This window comes from Pogona vitticeps, chromosome 14, assembly GCF_051106095.1.
Source record: "Pogona vitticeps strain Pit_001003342236 chromosome 14, PviZW2.1, whole genome shotgun sequence".
Taxonomy (NCBI): Eukaryota; Metazoa; Chordata; class Lepidosauria; order Squamata; family Agamidae; genus Pogona; species Pogona vitticeps.
In genome coordinates, this window is record NC_135796.1 from 5444965 (window position 1) to 5468889 (window position 23925).

At 45.3% G+C, this 23925-nt stretch overlaps 1 protein-coding gene across 2 annotated transcripts in view; it reads left to right on the plus strand.

Moving 5' to 3' along the window:
* DTX1 (deltex E3 ubiquitin ligase 1) overlaps positions 1 to 17797 on the plus strand; it is a 64698-nt gene extending 46901 nt beyond the window's left edge. The window contains exons 3-9 of one of the 2 annotated variants that reach the window (XM_020807095.3): positions 6833 to 6894; positions 9103 to 9264; positions 10503 to 10564; positions 11385 to 11543; positions 14320 to 14481; positions 16252 to 16341; positions 17174 to 17797. In XM_020807095.3, the coding sequence (XP_020662754.3) occupies positions 6833 to 6894; positions 9103 to 9264; positions 10503 to 10564; positions 11385 to 11543; positions 14320 to 14481; positions 16252 to 16341; positions 17174 to 17398 (922 nt within the window). In that variant the 3' untranslated portion in view covers positions 17399 to 17797. Of the gene's footprint in view, positions 1 to 6832; positions 6895 to 9102; positions 9265 to 10502; positions 10565 to 11384; positions 11544 to 14316; positions 14482 to 16251; positions 16342 to 17173 lie in introns of both variants that reach the window. The other variant, XM_020807094.3, reaches the window with a different exon arrangement.
* Positions 17798 to 23925: the final 6128 nt, after the last annotated feature.

The window sequence follows — 23925 nt, forward strand, 5'->3', positions numbered from 1 at the left end:
GGCATAGATGGGCATAGCATCTTTGGGATAAAAATACAGCCTGTCTCAACGTGGAGAGAGGGAATTGTGACAGGATGCATCTCATGCGTCTGCTCCTTCTCCAGTATCCCTAAGCAAAATGCTGACGGGTGACTGAACTAGTAGTATAGTGTGGTGGTTTAGCGGTTCAAGGATTAGATTGAGACGTTGGAGATCTGGGTTCTAATCCCGGCTGAGCTGTGGAACGCAGGGGGGTGACGCTGTGCCCATGCCTCTTTCTCAGTCTGGCCTATCTCATGGGGTTGCTCTGAAGATAAAGCGGTGAGGAGGAAAGCCGTATGTGCCACCTTGAAGTCACGGAAGGAAAGGTGGTGATATAGATGTAACAAATAAATAAGTATAGAATCATAGAACCATAGAAACGTGGAAATTGGAAGGCACCTACAAGGCCATCCATTTCAACCCCCTACTCAGTGCAGGAATACCATCAAAGTACATCTGCCAGGTGATGATCGAAGTTTTTCTTGAATGCCCCCAGTGTTGGAGCACTCACCAAATCCCAAGGTATGTGGTTCCACTGTCATACTGCTCTAACAGTTAGGAGGTTTTTCCTGATATTCAGCCGAAATCTGGCTTCCTTTACCTTGAGCCCATTGTTGCATGTCCTGCACTCTGGGGTGATCGAGAACAGATCCTGCCCCTCCTTTGTAGGACAGCCTTTCAAATGCTATCATATCACCCCTCAGCCTTCTTTTCTCAAGGCTAAACATGCCCAATTCTTTCAGCCTTTCCTCATAAGGCTTCGTTTCCAGTCCCCTTGATCATCCTTGTCAACCTTCCTCTGAACTTGTTCCAATTTGTTTGCATCCTTCTTGAAGTGTGGTGTCCAGAACTGGACACAAGACTCAAGGGGAGGCCTAACCAGTGCTGAATAGAGGCGGACTAGCATTTCGCGGGATTTGGAAACTATGCTTCTATTAATGCAGCCTAAAATAACATTTGCCTTTTTTGTAGCCACAACACACTCTTGGCTCATATTTAGCCTGTGATCTATGATAATTCCAAGATCCTTCTCACTCATAGTTTTGCTGAGCCAGGTATCCCCATCTTGTAACTGTGAAATTGTTTTCTTTTTCTGAAGTGCAGTACTTTGCACTTATCCATTTTGAAATTTGTTTCTTTCTTCTAGGGCATTAGCTATTCCACCCAATTTGGTATCATCTGCAAATTTGACAAGCATTCACTGCACTCCCTCATCCAGGTCATTAATAAAAATATTGAAGAGCACCCGGGCCAGGACTGAGCCTTGAGGTACCCCATTAGTTACCTCCTCCCAGTTAGAGAAGGACCCATTAATCATCACCTTCTGAGTACGATTCTGTAGTCAATTGTGTATCCACCTGACACTTGTTCTATCTAGTCCGCACCTAGTTAGCTTGCCAATCAGGATATCATGGGGCACTTTATCAAAAGCTTTGCTGAAGTCAAGATATACTACATCTACAGCATTCCCTCTGTCTATCAGGGAGGTGACCTGATCAAAAAACGAGATCAAATTAGTTTGGCAGGATTTGTTCTTGACAAATCTGTGTTGGCGTCTAGTTATTCCTGCACTGTTTTCTAGGTGCTTGCACAATGACCGCTTTACGACCTGTTCCAGAATTTTGCCTGGGATTGAGGTCAGGCTGACTGGCCTGTAGTTCCCAGGTTTCCTCCTTTTTGCCCTTTTTGAAGACAGGGACAACATTAGCCCTCCTCCAATCCTCTGGCACTTCCCCTGTTTCGCATGATTTCAAGAAAGTCATGGATAGCGGTTCTGAGAGTTCTTCAGCCAGTTATATAAAAGCTTCTACTGTCCCTTCTTAGTTTGTTCTCTCTTTAAATTAGATTTGGAATGACTCACTCTTCAAACAGAGGACCACCCACCATTCACACTTGTTGAAAAACAGCACTGACGGTTGCTTTGTGTTTGCGTGAGAAGTGACAAACGGATGGGGGAAAAAAGAGTCAGCTTCTGACATTTCCCCCTGCGTGGTGTTGTTTTGTGAATGGTATTGAGGAGAAGACGGTATCCCGTAGAACAGAGGCCCCCAATCCCTGGTGCATGGCCCCATGCCGGTCCATGGCCTGACCCGGACTGGGCTGTGGAGACAGAACTCCCACCCACCCACATGCAGTAACCCAAGCACAGCTGATTTGCACATGCGTGTGCGCTCCAGTGCCCCCCGTGCAAGTGCTGTGCCACTGCTTGCACATGCGCACGAGCGCACCTGCAACTGCACAAGCGCCACATCACCATTTGCGCATGTGCACATTCACGCGAGAGCGCATGCATGCTTGTTTGTGCATGCATTCGAGCGCGGGGGGTGCCCTGCCTTCCCCAGCTGGTCCACGGGGTGAAAAAGGTTGGAAATCCCTGCTGTAGACCATTGTGACTGCTGCCATTGGTGTCATCAACATTCAGACTGCCCTTTGCTATGTAAAGCTTGGCATACTTTTTCCTGCTGGCAACTTTGGGACGATATTGTGCAGCAATATTGGGCTGTTTCCCGGATTTTTGAATTGTGGATACAGTAGCTCAATATACGTACCCCACATTTATAAACTGTAGTGGTTGTTTTTTTTTGTGAAGAACTGAATTAATTGCTATATCCCAAACCTCTTTGTACCATCACTTAATATAGCAATTAATTATATATTACGAGCTGATTTTCAATTCCTATCAGTTTTGCCGCTGTTAACAGATTAGAAACTAATTCTCTCTTTATCCACTTATCTATCTCCCTTCCAAATATTGATAAAAGCACTATTTTAAGACGTACAGCTAAATTTAAGTTGCTTTTTAAATACATTTCTTTAAAAACCAATTGTCAAAATGTATATATAAGTCCCCAGTTCTACCAACATATGAAAAATAAGTGCCTGTTTTCAGGCACCTTCTCTGACACATCCTGGAACAATCATCATCCATTTGATTAAGTTTCACTGCAGTCAGTCACCATCTCCGTATTAATTTATAAAAGTTCTCTTTTATTCTTATAGACGAAGACCTCCGTATTTGAACATTCTACATATTTTCCCAGTTTATTTCATCTCCTTAATCTGCTTCCCATAACGTTTTAAGTGAATCCTCCTAATCTTCTGCTTCCAGTAATGAATTATAGCTTTTCCTTCTTATTTCCTTCTCTACGTTCTCCTCGCCCATGATTTCCTTCTGTAAAATAATTGCTTCATATTTCATAGCCTCCATACCTTTCTTTTCATCCACCTCTTCGTCCAGTGTTCTAATTGAATAACATTATACCAAGATATTTCATCTTCACCAAACACTTTTATTTGTTCTTTATTTCCTATTTATTTCCTAGGCAATCCTTTAATCTCGAAGCAGGTATTTTTATCATCAAAAGGTCTTCAACTGATCTTTTAAAGTTCTCTGGGAATTCTTTCCAGCTGACTGTCACCAGACACAATGGGGATACTGGTGGGATAAACAATTTTCTATATTTATTCCTTATTAATAACATATCACTAAAAAAAGGATTTTATATTTTTTCATCTCTATGTCTATTAAATTGTAAGATGTTTACCAAATTCATTTGTAGTTTTTGCCCTTCCATATTCAAACCACATTAATTTATTGGGTTGAGATAAAGTATCTGAAATATATCTGAAAACCCACAACAACCATATATATGAACTGATTGGCGATGAAGACAAACCTAAATGTTCCACTTTTTTGAGATTTATACCTCTCTTCTTATTGACCATTGGTTTATCTCAATTACAAATTTTATTAAGGAGTATTTTTACAAGTTCAACTCGCTCCCCATGAATTTCCATGGCCAAGTGAGGATTTGAACTCAGGTTTTCCTGAGTACAGGTATGTCACCCTATCCATCACACCACACTGGCCAAAAATAAATAAATCAATAAAGTGAGCTTTTGAGTTTGCCAGCACCCATCTTCAAAAAAGGATGGTACATAAACTGGGGTTAACTGGGCTAGAGGCTTCTAAAAACAGACTGCCAGTAAGGCAAGAGGGATTTATGAGTCAGAGATATGACACATACTAATGTACAACCTGTCCCCTCTTCTTAAGTGGTTAAGATACAGTGGTGCCCCGCTAGACTATGACCTCACAAAACGACGAATCCGCATGACGATGAGTTTTTGTGATTGCTATAGTGCTTCGCAAAACAGTGTTTCCTATGGGCGATTTCCGCTGGACGATGTTTTGGTCCGTGCTTCGCAGACCGTTTTTCGCAAGACGACGATTTTAACAGCTGATTGGCACTTTGCAAAATGGCTTCCCTATGGGTGATTTTCACAGAATGGCGACGGTTTTTCCCCATTGGAACACATTAAATGGATTTCAATGCATTCCAATGGGGAAACGCTTTTTGCAAGACGATGTTTTCACAAGACAGCGATTTCAATGGAACAAATTAACATTGTCTTGCGGGGCACCACTGTACTTGCTTCTAGCTACATTTTTAAGCTGGCAGGATAGTTCAGTGGTTTAGGTATCTGGAGCCATAAATTCAGGATTTGAACAAGCGACAATGAAAAATCAGTAGCAGGTGGACTTTGAGGAAGAGATTAAAGGAAAGGATTGGAACAAGATAGGGTCACAAAGAATAATAAAGAATATGTCTATTAGGGTAAAAAAATTGTTCTAAGGTAGCATGGGGATGGTATTTAATTCCAGTAAGAGTGAATATAATGAATAAAAATGCACCATATCAATGCTGGAGATGCGAAAAGGAAAAAGGGACCTATATGCATATGTGGTGGACGTGTGAAATAAGAGAAAGAATGGTCACTGGTTTTTAAGGAAATTAGAACAATTATTGGATGTGATATTCAAATATCACCAATTATTGCCCTCCTGAACATCACTAAGAATGATCATTTGAAAAAAAATTCAGAAGGAATTAGTTGTTACAATGGTTACGGTAGCAAGATTAATATTTGCACAGAACTGGAAAAGCGACAAATTAATCTTGATGATTGGTATAAAGAAACGTGGAGCATATTGATTAATGATAACCTAACCTGTGAAATGAAAATAAGGAGAGGAATGCTAATGTTTAATGATTTCAAAGATATATGGAATTTATACTTGGAATATGTCTTTTCTAAGGGGAAAGGCTATACACCAGCGAAAGAATCAATGTATTTTTGGAGAGGTATGGGATGAAAGGGGGTGTAAACGGATATTACTGGTCACCTGCTCCCAAGAGTGAAGGTTCAATGTGTATTGTGCATAGTCACTATTGAGTTTGTATTCTAGTTTAAAAAAAATTATTTGTAATTTTTCTTTTATTAATAATCAAAAATCTGGAGCCAGAGGTTGGGAGTTTGAATCTGCACTGCACTTCTTGAACCAGCCTGTTTGGCTTGGGGAAATCAGCACAGTCCCAGGGCATGCTCAGAGAAAGGGAAAAGTAAACCATACTAAACAGACTTGACGGCTCACGTATGCACACACATTTTTAGAAAATCTCTGAAAGGTTTTCATCCAACAGCCCAAAACACAGTCCATACAAGCACTTGAACCATACAATGTTTGCTGTCCGTCTTTGCTGTGGCCCCAGAACTGTAGAAAAAGCGAAAAAGTGATGGCTATATGGCAAAAGATGTGGTCTTGTCTCTCAGCCATAAATGAAAATTGTGATTCAAGGTAGTTATGATTCAGTATTGGGAAAAAACCACTGTTCGCTAGCCGGATAGCTCAGTGGTCTGAATACAGTATCAGGTTGTAGAGCAAGAAGTTGGGAGTTCAGTTCCCCACATGGGGGAAAAGCCAGTTTGTGTAGTATTGGACCCAAGAATGGCCCACAAAGAATCAAATAATAAGCTACTTCTAAGTACTTTACATCTAGAAAACCCTGGGAAAGATTGCCGTACATCAGAATTGACTTGATGACACACTATTATTTGTTAAGCAATTATAACTATTTATGGCTACTTAATAGTTATAATAACTATTTAGCTAGATAGTTCAGTGGTTTACGTTTATTTATTTATTTATTTATTTATTTATTTATTTATTTATTTATTTATTTATTTATTTATTTATTTATTTATTTATTTATTTATTTATTTATTAGATTGGAGTTCGATTCCCCACTTGTGCCTCCAGCGAGTAGAGCCAGCCTGGGTGGCCTTGGGCAAGCTGGACAGTCCCAGGGATGCCCCCCCGGAAGAAGGGAAGGGGAGACTACTTCCGAATATTCTCTGTCTGGAAAATCCTGGAAAGGGTCACCATAAGTCAGAATTGACAAGACAGCACATGATTGATAGTTGATGTACCGTATTTTTCAGTGTATAAGACTATACTTTTGTCTAAAATCTTTAGACTAAAATTGAGGGTCGTCTTATACACAGAAGTAAGCTGAGGAGAGAACAAAAATAAGTGGAGGAGAAAGCAGGGATCAAAGCGATCCTGCAGGGCTTCAATCCCTTTCCCCCTACACTTGCTAAGGCGCACTTAGATTTCTTAATTTTGGATTAGAAAAGTGGAGGGTGTCTTATACATGGAAAAATACAGTAACTATTTGCTTCTGAGCTTTGTACCCACTCCGGATCTAAAAACAAGCAAAGTATGCTTCTTGTCCCTCTGCAGCAGTATTGTTGTTCTCTCATTTGTAAACATATTTATCTTAATTAATACTTGATTAATTGACTACAGCACATCTATTTCATCAACAAGGATTTTTTTAAAGCAATGTCAGCTCTGAGAACCATACAGCGAATGTGTGGATAAGGAGATGGTTGTTTGATTCTTGATGGTGGATGTAGAGACCCGCTTATCCTGCCTGACTCCATGCTGGCTGTCTTTCTCTTCCAGGGTTCCCGCCCTCCCAGTTAAGAACCTGAATGGAACTGGCCCAGTCCACCCGGCCCTGGCAGGTAAGGATGACACGGGTGATCTAACAATCAAGTTCTTAGGCATGGGAGAGAGGATATTCCATGTGCAGAAGGGTCTTTGCCTGAAATTATGGAGTGAGGGGGAAACCCCCTTCCTGCTTGGACTGTCCCCACCCTTATGTCTGGAGTTGGGGAAACGCTCAGTCCTTGCCCAGTCAAGAAAGAAGAAGTCTTAAGTGCCTTCAGTGGCAGATTCTGGGGTAAGGTAATGGCAGCAGTCCTTCACAGCCTCTGTGGCTGTTTCCTGCTGGTGAAGGCCAGACCTTGGCATGTGACCAGTCTTATGAACCTGTTGCTTCGACAACCCATCCATCCAACTTACACACAGAGGATGGGAGTTTTCTTCACCTGATGGAGAAAAATACAGTGGTGCCCTGCATAATGGGCTTCCCGTTTAATGACGAATCTGCATAGCGATGTGTTTTTTGCAATCGTTTTTGCGATCGCATTGCGATGTTTAAATGGTAAAACATCGCTTTGCGATGATCGGTAAGCTGTTTCGCTTACCGATTTTCGCATAGCGATGTTTTCCTAACAGCTGATCAGCGATTCTAAAATGGCTGCCGGGTAAAAAAAATGGCCGTCCGCAGTGTTTTCGCGCCCATTCCTTCCTTACCGGGCAGCGAAAATGGCGGCCGTATGGAGGATTTTCTCAGAACGGTGAGTTTTTTGCCCATAGGAACGCATTAAATGTGTTTTAATGCATTCCTATGGGCTTTTTTTGTTCCACATAGCGACGAATCCGTATAGCGACGATTTTTTCCGGAATGGATAATCATCGCTATGCGGGGCACCACTGTAATGTCTTTGGGCAGTTGTAGGGCCACAAAAAGTGAGAGCCACATTTCTAAAATAAAGGAGCATTTCCTGTCTCTGGTTGCACAGCAGTGGGGAGTTTACTAACAAGCGAGATCCAGCTGGTAGTCCCGACTAGAGCAGACCCACTGAATCCCAAAGGTGTGCAAGTCCCATTGATTCAGTGGGTTTACTATAGCTGATACTACCCACTGGACTTAGCATAGCTTGGAAGTAACTAGTTACAAGTAATATAATTGTCTGTAATTAGTACAGAAAAATAGAACTAGTGGTTACAAATTTGTATGTTATGTGTAATAAGTAACATCTAAGTTACTTAGGTATGACAAACAATACCTCATTATTCAAAAGAATTACAACTTATTACTGTACTTTTGTAAATAAATGGCTTAAGATGCCCTTGATGCTTTAAACGTTTTAAGGCATTTTAATGGAGATATTTTTTAATTTTATGTCATTATTTTATCAATTCTTGTCTGGCAAACCCAGTATGCTTTGATTTTGGATTTTGCACATTCATAAATATTTCCATGGCACAGTATCAGTCAGTTACTGGCAATATCAGGGAAACAGAGAGTATTTCCTATATTTTCCCACCTACTGGAAATGCCAACACAAGGTATTACTAAAAACACAACACATGAGTTTACATGGGCAGCTGAGACAGCAGTAACTGTAATCTAAACTGCTGGTGTTGACTGAATAGTGTCACCTGGGATCAGACGAAGTCTGTATCCTTCTGATGTGGCATAATAAGTCAGCCACTTCAGAATACTGGAAAATTAAACACTTCCTTTGTCTGAAGAACCAGTTGAGTCACTACCCGCAGCCAATCCATGAATTCCATCTTTCAGACAAAACAAAATTTTCTTTTTTCTTTTTTTTTAAAGTGATGCGGTGCCTCAGTGATAGTCTACCAGAATCTTTAAAAAAATAAAATCAGTTTTCTCGTTCCCTCTACCAAGGAGCCGAAGAAGTGTTCAATTTGCCGATATCCTGAAGTGGCTTGCTTATTAGGCCACTTCATTATATCGGAAATTCCAATTGAAGGAGCCTTGACAACTGGGAAAGCTCACTTTTGGTTTGTTCCCAGTGATAAAACATGCCGGAAACAAACCAAAACAGAACCACCCTACCCACAAAAAAGTGGAAGCCTGTGACAAGGGCTTAAAACAATGTGAGTAGGATTGCTCGGGGTATGGCTTGGTTTGTTCCGGCAAATCCATCATCGCTGGAAAAAAGAGCAAACCAACTTGTCTGCACGGTGGACTCAACATTGGGACAAATGTCTGTCTGACGAAGCCCTCACTTCGATGATCAAACTCTGTTTCGGCATTGCTCCAACATCTTTCTCTCTGTGTGTCTCTGCTCCAGGGATGACGGGCATTTTGATGTGTGCTGCCGGCCTGCCCGTCTGTCTGACTCGAGCCCCGAAGCCCATCTTGCACCCGCCGCCGGTCAACAAGAGTGACATGAAGCCGGTGCCTGGCATCACCGGAATTTGCCGGAAGACTAAGAAGAAACATTTGAAAAAAAGTAAGGGATGCTTTCCATTGTAGGCAGTGGGTTCCAGAGTGGTCGATTAACAGCTTCCTTTCTAGAGGAGCATGGATTATGGTTCTGGGTGGCACACAAGGTTGGCGTCTTGGGTGTATCTGCGTATCTTGCTCAGCAGATCTGTATTTATTAGGAGTTGATTCTTGTAAGTTACTTGTCCCTGCACCATTTCTGCTAGCCACTCTGCAGAATTTATGGCCACCAGGGTGAATCAGTCGATTGCCATTTCTGTGCCCCATGTCCCTCTGATGTAGCCCCAGCAACCACATGCTGTATATTGTGGGGGCTGAACATGGTGCTCCAAGGCCTGAGAGGTGGTGGATGATGATATGTGACTGCTCTCGCATGAAGAACCTTTGGGTGCTTTAAAGGTGCCCTTTATTTCTAAAGCACACTCTCAGAGACCTCCTTGCCTGTATCTGTTTGAGACTTATGGCGTCTAAATTGAGGGGTGGCGTGAAAAGCTGGTGGCCTCAGAGAGAGGCTAGGGTCATCTTTCGGGGTAATGCCCTGGAGATGAATACCGGAAAATTCTAAGGGTTTTATCATAATGATCACATGCTGTCAAGTCAGTTCTGACTCATGGAGACCCTTTTTAGGGTTTTCTAGGTAAAGGACGTGGTGGCGGCGCTGCGGGTTAAACCTCAGAAGCCTCTGGGCTGCAAGGTCAGAAGACCAGCCGTCGTAAGATCGAATCCACACGACGGAGGGAGCCCCTGTCGCTTGTCCCAGCTCCTACTGACCTAGCGGTTCGAAAGCATGCAAAATGCGAGTAGATAAATAGGTACCACCACGGTGGGAAGGTCACGGCATGCCGTGTCTAGTCACGCTGGCCACGTAACCATGGAAGATTGTCTGCGGACAAATGCTAGCTCTATGGGTTGGAAACGGAGATGAGCACCGCCCCCTAGAGTTGGACATGACTGGACAAATAGTCAAGGGGAACCTTTACCTAGGTATAAATCCCATGTTTCCCTGGTAGTTGATACAGGATTAAACTGCTGTCACCCTATACAGAGGGAGAGGGATATGTGGAGAAGGAGAAAGAGTTCCAAATCTTTGGTCTCTCCACCAGGCCAGTGTTGTGGCCCTTTTCCTGTCTCTTCCTGTGCCTCAACCTGATGGAACTACTACTGGGTAATTAATTAGAGCAGATAGGCAAGGAAATCCATCAAGACAAGACATGTCTAATGATGACCGCCTTCTACTTTGTACAGGCAAGAACTCTGAAGACGTGGTGCGGCGTTATATCCAAAAAGTGAAGAACCCCCCAGAGGAGGTGAGTCTCCCTTCGCCCCCACAAGGAGCCACAGTGGACTGTGTCATGTAGTGGTTAGAGCATCGGCTAGGAGAGTGCAGAGAGCCCCCCCCCCAAGTCTGAATCTCTGCTCCTCCAGAGTGTGACATGCCTTCTGTCCACTTCTTATATGGTTACAGTTTAAAAGTCACCATTAAAAGGGAAGAGCCCCAAAAGCATTTTGTGGAGTCCCTGTTCATAGATACCATTACAAGTACAATTTTTTAAGAAGTCACAAAAATAGATAGTTACAAAATAGAGACCTATATGAATGTTGTACATCAGTGGAATAAAAGCACAAAAGAGGGAGAGTCTGGTGTTCTTCATCACTCTTCAATGGTGCCACATTCCCGGGACAATCAAAGGAACTAAATAGCTACTATTACACCACAAAAAGAGTCACTTTATCCCTCATTAAATTACTTTTACAAAGTAACTTTAGTTATACCTTTGTTACTGCTAGAAACGAATTAATTCCAGGTACAATGATCTGTAACTAGTGAATAGTTGCTTACAACTAGTTACTTTCCAGTTTCTGGTTCCACTTCCTCTTGCTGCGGCTGCTTTGGCCACTTTCTTCCCATGTGCCTGCTGGAAAGGGGTTTTACCCCCTTTGGACTACAACTCCCATCATTAGGGGAATTGTCATCCTGAAATGTAATTTGTCCAAGGGAAAGGGGTGTGCTAGCTGCACTGTTTCTAACAACCTGAATGGGCAGTGAGGTCCCTCAAGCTGGCACCCTACAGAATGATCCTTTCGCTCACCCCTCATGCCTCTTATTTTATTCCCCTTCTCTTCCAGGACTGCACCATCTGCATGGAGAGACTGGCATCCTTGTCGGGCTACGAGGGCATTCTCAGGCACAAGGGGGCCAAGCCGGAGGTGGTGGGGAAGCTGGGCAAATGTGGACACATGTACCACCTCCTCTGCTTGGTTGCAATGTACAACAATGGCAACAAGGTAAGACTGGAAGGGACAGGCCTTATCGCTGTCCAGTTGTTGCCACATCTTAACCTTGTGGTTTCTGAGATGTATGCGGATTAGAGCCAATTGTGAGCTCCAATAAGCATCAACCCACTGAATCAGCAGAACCTGCATCAATAGGATCTGCCATCTGAGGCTGCCCCAGCAAGATCAACAAAGCATGGTTCCAACTAGGAAAGCTCAGGGGGAAATTTTTAGAATTTCTTTTGTTCTGGGGTCTTTCTAGGAGCATCTTTGTGTGTGTGTGTGTGTGGGGGGGGTCTGCAGGCCTCTTGGTAAACCTGAAAGGAACCAATTCTTTCAGGTTTTTTTGTCTGTTCTGGATTTCTCGTTTATGGTGCTAGACTCAATTGGGCCCTCCAGAACCCTTAAAACTAGTCCATAAAAGCAGGGGCAAGGCAACAGAGGGCAACAACAATGGGGGAAAAATCTAATCATCCAAAGATCTATGCAGGCACTAATGCTACTTTCAAATTCACTTTGATCACCATATCCCCATTCTCATCAGTTCATTGAACAGGAAACAATGCAGGTGAGAAAGAGAAATCATCATGATGATCATCATCAAAATAAAACAAAGAAAATGGTGAGGGTGGGGAAAGCCCCAACCTGTAAAATAGGAAAAGTTAAAGGTAAAGTAAAAGTTTTACCTCTGTAAAATAGGAAAAGTTAAAGGTTCCCCTTGACAATTTATGCAGTCGTGTCTGACTCTAGGGGGCGGTGCTCATCTCCATTTCCAACCCATAGAGCTAGCGTTTGTCTGAAGACAATCTTCTGTGGTCACATGGCCAGTGCAACTAGACACGGAACACCGTGACCTTCCCACCGAGGTGGTACCTATTTATCTACTCACATTTTTACATGCTTTCGAACGGCTAGGTTGGCAGGAGCTGGGATAAGCGATGGGCGCTCACTCCGTCGCGTGGATTCGATCTTATGACTACAAGTCTTCTGACCTTGCAGCACAGAGGCTTCTGCGGTTTAACCCGCAGCGCCAACCACGTCCCTTAAAATAAAAATAAAATAAAAGGCCAAAAAAGCAGGGCAATCTGAAATCCTAAATATGAACGAGATCCATAGTTTTCACTCACCTCTGTTTTCTTTTCATATTTCAGAGGCTTTGTATTATAAAGCCATGAAAGACCCTGAACATTAAAGGGCCTCTGTCTTGTTTTTGGCCAGCTTGGGTTAATCTGAAACTCCCGTCCGTAATTCTAAGGGCTTCTTCAAATCAAGCTGCAACTGAAGAAGGGGACAAAAGCCCACGAAAGCTTCCCAAAATAACTCTTCTTAGTCTCTGACTTGCCAAAAGGATATTTGTTGGTTTTGCTCAACAAGTCCTGCCTTCAATGGCTCTACTCTTTGCTGGGACTAATAATTGCATTTACACCTTTGTGTTCTAATGGGGGAAGCCACCGAGCTTATTCGTTCATTTATTTATTCTTTGATTCTATTTACTTAACAAAATTACTGTATAATTTTTTCATTTTCTAGGTCCCTGAGCAATTTCTCATATACAGTGGTGCCCTGCATGGTGACGCGAATCCGTTCCAGGATTAACGTCGCGATCCAGAAACATCGCTAAACGGAACTGAAAACCCCATAGGAATGCATTAAACTCCATTTAATGCATTCCTATGGGGCGAAAACTCACTGGTAAGCGAAGATTCCCCATCTGGCCGCCATTTTTGCTGCCTCGGTAAGCGAGGGCAGGGCGCGAAAATGGAGCGGGTGGCCATTTTATTCTTCCAGCGGCCATTTTGGAACCACTGATCAGCTATTTTTAGAACATCGCAATGCGAAGATTGGTAAGCGAAACGCTTACCAATCATCGCAGTGCGATTTTTGGCCTATCTAAACATCGCAATTCGATCACATTAGCGATTGCAAAAAATGTGTCGCTATGCGGATTCGTCGTTAAGCGGTGTGCTCGTTAAGCAAGGCACCACTGTAATACCATAAGAACAATAAAGTAATAAAAAGATAAAAAACATACAGTGGTTTACTAAAACCAACACATAAAGCCACGGGAGTAACTAATAACCATCTTTTCCTATGGGAAACCGTTCTTGTTCTTCGTACTCTGTTCTAACAGTTGCCTCTTGTCCAGAGTATGGTGATGTAGTGGAACCAGGATTTTCCGGCTTCAAGCTCAGGGACCATTCTAATATCTGTGACTGTGACAGCACCTGCCACCTCCCTCAGACTCCCTTTTTCCTTTTGAGGCAACCGAAGGCGAAGTGGACATTTCTCAAGAACAGCATCTTGTTGCAAACGGCCCCTAATGTAATGCAAAATATTTGAGCCTTCTTTGGTCTTGAAAGGGCAACTAAGAGCCTTTCAGTTTACAGAAGATCTGCTCCTTATCCACTGATCTGAAATGCCTGCATCTTAGACTCTCATGACAGGGTAGCTGTCTATAGAGACTGTTGTGATGGGTAGCTGCGCTTCCTAATTTACCATTACAGTCCTCGTGCTGGAGGATGGGGTATCTCAGCAGAAGCACTGCAGTAACTGCCAGCCCCTTCAGGCTCTGTCGGTGAAACAATGAAGAGGACACCTTTTGTCTGCCTTCTTTCTAGCAACCAGATGTGCGGGTCCAACCCTGCGAGGTGGGCCGCTTCTTTGTTGACAAAGGCACGCAGAGGCCCATGGCTGACAAGTGTGTCCAAGACCATGTTTGTATGCTTTATATTCTTTCTCCTCTCGCCCCCCCCACCGTGCCCCGCCCTGTTTTCACTTTGCCTAGCAGGACGGAAGCTTGCAATGCCCCACTTGCAAAGCCATCTATGGGGAGAAGACTGGAACCCAGCCCCCTGGGAAGATGGAATTCCACATTATCCCTCACTCCCTCCCGGGCTACCTGGACTGCAAAACCATCCGCATTGTGTATGATATTCCCGCAGGTATCCAGGTGAGAAACGGAGCGAGTGAGGAGAGAGGACAGGTAGAGGAAGAGTCACGCCAGGGTTCTGGGAGGTTAAAGAGCGGGTCTGGCCCTCGTGTGGGGCAGGCTCAGGGCACCACTGAGCCACGGAACACCACGGCACAATGAAACTTGTAGTGCTGTGATAAGAATACAGTGGTGCCTCACAAGACGAATGTAATTCATTCTGCGAGAAGCGCTGTATTACGAAAAAATCATCTTGTGAAAAGCAACTTCCCATAGGAATGCATTGCAATGCATTCCTATGGGAACCTCGCAAGACGAATGAAATATTTTCGTCTTGCGAGGCATCGGTGTCGGGAGAAAAAATATCACATCTTGCAAAGCACGGCCATAGAAGAAGCTGTCTTGAGAGGAACCATAGTGATTGGAAAAAAACCATTTGTCTTGTGGTTTTTTCGTCCCGCGAGGCATTCGTCTTGCGAGGCACCACTGTACAGATAAAACGAACCCTCTGTAAGCTGTTGGCTTTTAGGATTTCATCTAAAACAAAACGAAATGCTGAACTTTTTCCCCTTTGAAGTTTCATTTGGCAAAAGAGAAAGGCTCCCCCTCCACCCCCCTTCCCACGGCCCTTGTCGCCTCCGCCTACCCACTCCGGCCATTTTCCAGTTTGCGCTAGAGTCTCTGTCATTTTGCATGAAAGGCCTCGCCTCTCTTTGGGCGAGCACGGAATGACCAGCTGATGGTTAAGCAAGAGGCAGGAAACCCCGATGGGAAGTTGCGGTTTTAAACAAGACATCCCAGCTGGGGACAAATAATTCAATTTGGGCAACTCAGGTGTGAGGATAGTACCGTTTCATGCAAAATGAGCAGTCTGAGCAAAATGAGTGTGGTTGTTCTGTGCAAAACACTTTCTTGCAAATGAGAATGGGAAAGGAAGAGGTCTTGCAGTATCTCATTGCCAGCCACAAGGATGAGACGAATGAGGACTGGCATCTTTACGGGAGAGTCCTCAGCTGAAATTCTAAAAATCTGAATCCGTAGTGGGTACAAACTGTCTCAAAAACAGCATCTCCCTCTATGAGCTTTCCAGGGTACTAAGATAATCTGGGGAGGCCTTTCTCTTGGTCCCACCACCCTCACAGGAGCGTTTGGTGGGGAGACAGGAGAGGGGCCTTCTCTGTGGCTGCTCCTTTAGACTCTGGAACTTCCTGCTACTGGAGGCCAGACTCCTTTTTTGCTGACCTCTTGCAAACAGGCACAGACCTTTCTCTTCAGACAGGCTTTTCCTTAGAGACCGACTTTCTAGGAGACAATAAAGAGGGTGCTTTATATTTTGTTGCTTCTAAATCTGTCTTTAGTCATGCTTTTATCAAGTATATATTTAATATAGAGTTATGAATTCTTGTTTAGGTTTGATTAATGTACTGTTTTTAGATTTTAAACATCATGCTTTTAATGATATAAGTTTCCTTATGCAAGCGATAAACGTAGCAAGCAGAAAGTTGGCAGAAGCAGCTTGCCAAGCCCCCCCTGCTCCTTAGTGAGACCTGAGAAACAGCGAGAGTTTACAGGGAGAATTTTGCCCGGCACTGCTTTTCTCCTACCGTTCCTGCAGGGTGGCAGAAAAATTAGGGCTGGCTAAAATTCCTTCTTTGCTGCTGCCGTCCAAGATGCAAGGATGCTGTCAATTAGAACCCACTTGAGTAGCATGCGAGTGGCAAAGAGAAATATATGCTTTGTCTCGTGGTATTCGTGAACGAAGCATCTGTCTGTGCCTTCTTCCTTCACCAGGGCCCCGAGCACCCAAACCCTGGGAAGAAGTTTACTGCGCGAGGCTTCCCCCGTCACTGCTACCTTCCTGACAACGAGAAAGGCAGAAAGGTAAGCGCTGCGTTTCGATTCTGCCCGTCGGCTTAAACCTGCATCGCTTGCTACGAAGGGCCTCGCCTGAATCCTGTTGCCAGTTTGCATCTGTGTAAGGGAAATCAGAGTAGCCCTTGCAGCAAATTGTCATTCAGTAATGAGGTGTGTTCCTGAGCATGTGCATGACTGGGCACGCAACCAGGAACGCAACCAGCACCCTTGTTCTTGATTGCCAAGTTGCTTCCAAAATGTGAGCCATTTCACTTTCCCAGGCCTAAACGGGATTTTGGCCAGTGTTTCCAAAGATGCTCCAGGGAATCTTTCTTAGCCTCCCCAGTTGCATGTAGTGCCTGGAAAAAAAAATTTACAGTCGCTATCCGGAAACATCGCTATGCGTTTCTATGGGGACAAAACTCACCGCTATGCGAAGATTCCCCATCCGGCCACCATTTTCGCCGCCTTGGTAAGCAAGGGCAGGGCGCGAAAACGGAGCGGGCCGCCATTTTCTTCTGCCGGCGGCCATTTTGGAACCACCGATCAGCTGTTCTGCAAACATCGTAATGCGAAGATCGGTAAGCGAAACGCTTGCTGATCCTCGCAATGCAATGTTTTGCCACCTAAAACATCACAATGCGATTGCATTAGCGATCGCAAAAAACGTGTCGCTATGTGGATTCGGCGTTAAACGGTGCACTCGTTAAGCGAGCCACCACTGTATTTTGGACCACACCTCCAAAGAACTCCAAGACAGCATGGAGCCCTAGACCCAAAAATTGTAGATTTTTTCCCCCCATGTGGTGGACTAAGTATGTTTCCCAGTGGATTGTTTATTTTCTGTCTTCTTGACCAGATCCTGAAATTGCTGATCATGGCATGGGAACGCCGGCTCATCTTTACCATCGGAACCTCCAACACGACGGGCGAATCCGACACCGTGGTGTGGAATGAGATCCACCACAAGACCGAGTTCGGGTCTAACCTAACTGGCCACGGCTACCCCGACCCCAACTACCTGGACAACGTCCTGGCCGAACTGATGGCCCAGGGGGTGACGGAGGCGCACCTGAAGGATTGAGGACCCCCCCTCGGGCTCTCCTCCGCCCATTCCCTCCCCACCCACCCCCACACTTTGCCATGTGCTGCGTGGAAGCGTAAACACTGCCTGTGTCCGTCTGTCAGCCCATCCGTGAGACGTGTTCTCTGTCTGTCTGTCTGGCTCTCTCCACCGGCGTTTGGAGTAGATTCCCTTTGCCTCCCATGTCGCTTCAGCTGGCTAGCGTTTGGATGCTCATGGCCCAGCCACACCGGATGCGGCCGAAGAGGGCTGTGAGAAGCCTGCTCACCTCCGGGGCCCGGCCTGTCCGTGTAATTTCTCGTTTGGAGGAACAGCAAGAAAACCACACAAAAACTGTGCAAGTGAGCAACTGATGCAATTTGCTGTCGTTTTAAAAATATATATACAAATATATACATAGACACACGCATGCACACTCATGCACGCACACGATTGTGTGTGTGTTTTGTGTGTGTATGTTGTTGCAGCCTGCAATACTTCTGTTTGCCCCGACTGTGTATGTGTGCACATAAGGCATTCATATTGAACATCTTCTGCTCTGGTACAGGATGACAAATATAATAAGAGAAGATATACGGAGCCAGTTGTACACACACGAGTTGTCCTGTCGTCCCCCCTTGCCCCTTTTCTGCCCCCTTTCCTTCTGTGGCCGTTATTCACAGCTCCTTTTTGGTTTAATCCCTGGGATGCCTTCCCCATTTTAAAGGGAAGCAGCGGGAAAGGATTCCTTTTTTGAGAGGCTCGGGCGGTGAGATCACTCTAATCAGGGCTGACCCAAGATATTAGCTGCCTGAGGCGGGCAAAGGTGGTACCCTCTCCCTCCCCGTCCCTGAAGCTTGAAGAACTTATTTCCACCACCCTCTCAGGATCCTCTAGGTAGTAGGGATGGTGGATTCTGGGACCTGTAGTCCAAAACAACAACAACAGTTGGCTCTGGTAGGAAAGCCATTTGGGGTGGCAGTCTAACCTCCCTTCTAGCAGGAGGCCACCGGGGTTGGCTACTCCCCAGCATCTGGTGCCTCTCTTGACCTTAATTAATGAATTAATTATGGGCCGTCAAGTCAATTCTGACTTATGCTGACTCTCCCAGAGTTTCCTACGTAGATATAAGATTTTTAGAAGCGGTTCCCCAGCCTCTCCTTCTGGGGATGCTCTGCAACCACCGTCTGACTTCCCCCAGTGAGAGGGCAAATAGCCCCATCAGCAAGTTACGCTCCTGGCTGGCCCCAGTCGTAGGAGCTGTAGTCAGGATTGGAACCCGTGACCCCCGGACCTGCAGGGAAGTCCCTGGACCTCCTGAGCTACACTTTTACATGTGGCTTTACACGCAGAAAGAAGACAGTTCATGAATTAGGCTCACCTGATGCTTTTAGAGGCTTCCTCTTCAGCCCTTCACGAGAGGGAGGCTGGGAGAGGCGTCAAGCCGGCTCCTCTTGCTGCTGCTGCTGCTGGGGCTTCCCCGTCTACTCAGGGGTAGTCCAGAAGAAGATTGATGCGGTGGCCCCACTTTTCAAAGAAGATGTGAGGGTCCTCTCCCTTCCCCCCCACCCCCCGCAGCTAGAATTTCATAACTTCGCAACACTAGCCATTGCATCGTTATGAAAATAAATAATGTGGATGTGAACAGGTGGGATTCTGATGAAGAAAATTCCACGCGGCAGTCCTGATCCTTGCCAGGGGGGCACGTGCCTATTCTCATGGGATAATGGAGTTAGAAGGGGCCTATAAGGTCATCAAGCCCAACTCTCTGCTCAGTGCAAGAATCCAAATATAGCTGGCAGAGGGTAGTCTAGTTTTCTCTCGAATGCCTCCAGCGTTGGAGCGCTCACCCCCTCCTGAGGTCTTGGGTTCCATTGTCGTACTGCTCTAACAGTTAGGAATTTTTTTTCTGTGATATTCAACCTCAGTCGGACTTCTTTTGTTTTAAACTACGCAAGAGCAAAGGGCACACGTTCAAACAAGATCGCCCTGATGTGCATGGCATCTCCCATCCGTCCTGGGCAGTCATGAGAGATTCTGGGAGTTTCAGCCCCGAAACAATTGGGGTGGGGGAGAAAACATGCTCCCTAAACTCTGCTAGCCAACCTCTTTTGTCCTCTCCCTGTTGTGCCATAGGGAGAATTCTGGCTGCTGTATTAACTCCATCCCCCCAAAATGGCTCTCCATCCCTGTTCATGGCCACCCTCTTCCACACAGCCCCTTCCCCAGTTCCACCTGCCAGCTTCCGATGTACGTCTCTTCCTGCAGATCAAGCAGAAGCAGCAGAGATGGAAGCTAGACAAGAAGGCACAGTGTCCTTCAGGGCTGAATTCACTCATATGCTGGATCCTCCCTGCCGTGCCGTTGCTGAAGCTTTCTCAGACTCTATGCATGTCTTCTCCAGGTGCAATCCAGAGACGGGCCAAAGCCAGGATGCCTATGCAGTTCCTTAAGCAGACCCAGAACCTGCAGTCTTCCTAGGCCACCGACAGTCAATTTTTTGATTTGCAAACATTCCTTTGCACCCTCTGATGGCGGTGGTGAATTTTGTTATAGTTGAGGATGCTTCTTTCAAGCCAGGAACACTGCTTCCGAAAGCGTGCAGAGGGACTCTTTTTTTTCATTAAAAAAATTAATCAAGGTGTGTTGGATGATGGAGGCGGCGGAGAGGGATAGCCTTCCAAGGTTTGGGGGGAGCGTGTTTCTCCCCAAGGAAGTTTTGGAAGTTGCTCCATATTTCTCACTCTTAGGACTAAAGGATGGTCTTGAAGGGGGGTGGAATGCGTTTGCACGGGCTTGCTTTTCCTACAGCAGAACCTGAGAACATTTTGCGATAAAAATTTGTCCGGTGGATCTTGGCTAAGCAGCTTTCCTCCCCCATCTTTATGGAGCAGGGGGGAGGGTTTAAGACCTTTCTGCTTCACAAGGTAGTCTGTTTGGATATCTAGGTGTTAAAGCTGGATTGGGGCCAGAGTCACCCAAATGGGAAGGAAATGGGGGGGGGGAAATCTTGCAATATTGACCGGTCGTTCACGAGTATACTGCAAAAATGAGAAGCAGCAGCATTAACGAAGGCTTTCCTACTGGGAAAGGGAACCAATGAGATGCAGCATTCGGCCCCATGCCCACAGAATGAGAAGGCAGGGCTCCGCACCCTGGAGCAGAGCAAGCTTACTGGATTTAGAATTACATAAAGCCAGGAGATGGTCTGGACATAACCCTTCATTTTTATTGCAATGGCAGCAAAATCTTTACTTCAGCCTTTAACGAGACAAATGCAATTTCTCTTTTAAAAAATCTAATCTTGAAATAAATGTAAATGCATCAAAAGCTTTGCTTTCAAAATATTCTTCAGCCGCCACTCCTGGCTTGTCCTACCCAAGTAACCACGGGTTAACATGCTAAATCTTCAACGTTATTTCCAAACACAGGGAGTAAGGCACACACACCGCCTTCCACAGCAGAGGTATGGAATTTTTGCTGGATTCCCAGGTCCCATAAACCTCAGAGAGAAGCATCTGTGGATTAGGGATGATTAATTGGTCCAATATCACACGGAGAGCCATACATCTCCCGTTCCTGATCTAAAGGGAGCCAAACATACGACCCATTAACCATCTAAATTTATCTAACTGCCCTCCTGAGCAAATCTCTAGAACTCACGACCATGTGAGAAAAGAAAGGAGGAATCAGTGACTTGAGATCCAGGAACCTCTCCCTCCCACCCCATTTTCATCCATGCATTGTGGGAGCCACTTATAAATGGATGTGGGATTATGAGGTTGAATCGTGGACACGATGCAAACTTGCTTCCGGTCTCCGCTTAGTTCTAAATCTCCAAAGACCCGTAATTTAGGTGCCCACCCTCCAAAAAAATCAAAGCCTGTCCCTCTAGCTCCCTTTTGTCATGTTGAATGCAGTGCACTTTGTCAGATGGTGTTAGAACCTGTCTTTGCACCCTTCCTGTCCATTGTACGTGGAGATCAGGAGGGGGGGGGAAGCAAATTCCTAGGAGTTAGCAATCTGGTTTTTGAGCCTTCCTCACTGCACTCAGCCTTCAGGAGCGGGTCACACTGCCGTGCGAATGTCTGTGTTGCTCTGACAGGAAACAAAAGGAGAAAATCTTCTTGTGGAAGAGGTTTTCTCCAGGGTGTAGCTGGATTTATGCAGTTTTTACAGTCAGTACGGCTGTTTTTGCTGAACCATATCATGGGTACTGAGCATGCTGGTGGTCGCAGGGGCCATGAACCCAGCCTTTGGGGGACGCCCTCCCTTGCCCTCTCCTCCCCCCCACACCCCAGCTGTAACTGGTGGCAAAAGGTGGGGAAACGCAGAGATGTGATGCTGCGAAACAAATCGTGGCAGGCATTGCAGCGGTAAAGGAGGTAGACCTGGATTCTTTCGGAGGTGGTAACAGGACTTGTATCAAAGCCAGTCTTGGCACTGGGAGTCAAAAGTAAAAGTAAACGGATGCCCATTAGGAATGGACAATCTCCAGGCTTGAACCAGGAACTACCCATGTCTGTCCCCAGATCTTGAAAAAGCTGCACCCGTTTGCAGGACCCCCATCTCAATTTTATTTTTCCGTGTGTGTCAGTCATGGGGAGCTGTTGGGCTCAGAAAGGGGTCAAACAGCTTCCTGTATCCCCTAAACTAGGCACCAGGAAATTCACTGAAGAGATTTTTGGGTTTGAACATTCACCTTTGGAGGTGTGGGGGTGCTGGCAGGTCCTAGAGATTCTGGAGGGCCCCGTGTGGCTCCCTGGCAGCTGTATGTGACCCACCCTGATGCTGATGGAAAGGAGAGACAGGCCTCGTGTGTCCCCATATTTCCTGAAGTGCAGGTTGATAGACAATCCTGTGTCGGGTGCCAGGGAGGAGTTAAGCTTTTTCCAAGCTTTTTGGAAGTTAACTTGGAACTTAACTTCCAGGTTAAGCTTCCCCGGGCCCCTTATGTAGGGAGTAGAACAAGGGGTCACCCCCTCCCTGTGCCAGGTTTTCAGAATCCAGCCCCATGGGGAGCCTGCATGAAAAATATATATCCTTCCTGTAACTTGCCTGGTTTCCACCTGCAGGTCTGCTTGGCACCCCTAATGCAACCAATGCTGATGTTGTCGTTTCTCCTGCCTATGGCCTTGCCTGCCTCCACGGAGCCATGGAACAATTATGCTGCTCCACCTCACAACCGCTGCAATGACAGCCCCAACCCCAAACACCCCCAACCCCCCCGATGCACCAGCTGGTCTTCTTTGGTGTCTGGGAATCAACATGGCTGGATTTCAGGCAGGGCTGGGCTTTCTCTCTTCCCTTCCCCTCTCTTTTTGGTGGAAGATCTCTCGACAGAAAGAGTTTGACCCTGGGAGGAGGGTTCCTCTGAGGATGTGCCAAGTGCCTTTCTCTCATCACTGTGCTACCACCGTTGGCCATGGGTGCCTACGCCCTCTATGCAACCGCACACCTGGGGGTTAGGTTGAACGGTCTTATGGGGCACATGTCTCAACCAGGAAGCATTTCTCTTTTTAGAAGCAAAGCCTGTAACAATCATCCTTCGGATGAATGACGAGTGGCAGGTCTCCCCCGTTCTATCGCTCCTCTCTGTTTCTCCATTACCTTTGTTCCCCCTTGCTTCCGCAATTGTCAGCTAATTGGGACTGATCTTTTTCATACTGGTCATCATCATCATCATCATCATCATCATCATCATCATCATCATCATCATCATCATCATCATCATCATTAGTTTGGATTTCCCGAACTAAACGGATAGACACCTTGAACATAACACATCAGACAGAACGACACATTAAAATGAAGAAATGTCCAGATCATTGACATTGCAATTCCAGGGGATGCCAGAGTTGAAAATAAAGAATTGAAAGAACTAACAAAGTTACAGAGACCTGGCCATTGAAACATCTCACCTACGGAAGAAACACACTTCAGTAGTTCCCGTAGTCATTGGGGTTTTGGGAACAATATCAAGAAACTTCACACAGTACTATAAGAAGTGGCAGATCTCAGAAATCACACCATTGCAGCTACAACCCCCCCCCCCCCCCCCGGGCAATTTTAGGAACAGCATAGATACTGCGCCAATGTTTAGCAGATGCTTAGGTTTTTGGTTAAAATTTGCATCTGTTATATAATACCAGTCAATGTCTTTATAATTTTGACTGTGCCTGGAGTTTTTCAATAATAATAATAATAATAATAATAATAATAATAATAATAATAATAATAATAATAATAATAATAATAATAATAATAATAATAATAATAATAATGGTCTACCCTAACGCTTGGCATAACCTTTGGGAAGGACTTGATGTTCCCTTCAGACTCAAGTCAAGCAATGGGAACCAATCCTTCCCACCCTTGTTAGCTGTTGTTCCCTTAAAGGAAGCTGCTGGATCATCCAGCGAGTTGGCCAGTGATTTTCCCAGTGGGTCCGTGATGGAACCCCCAAGAGCCTTGATTTTGCCAATGCAAGTCTATCTTGATTTGCTGATGTGTCCTAGCTCACATTCTTCGAATTATTTAGTTTAATC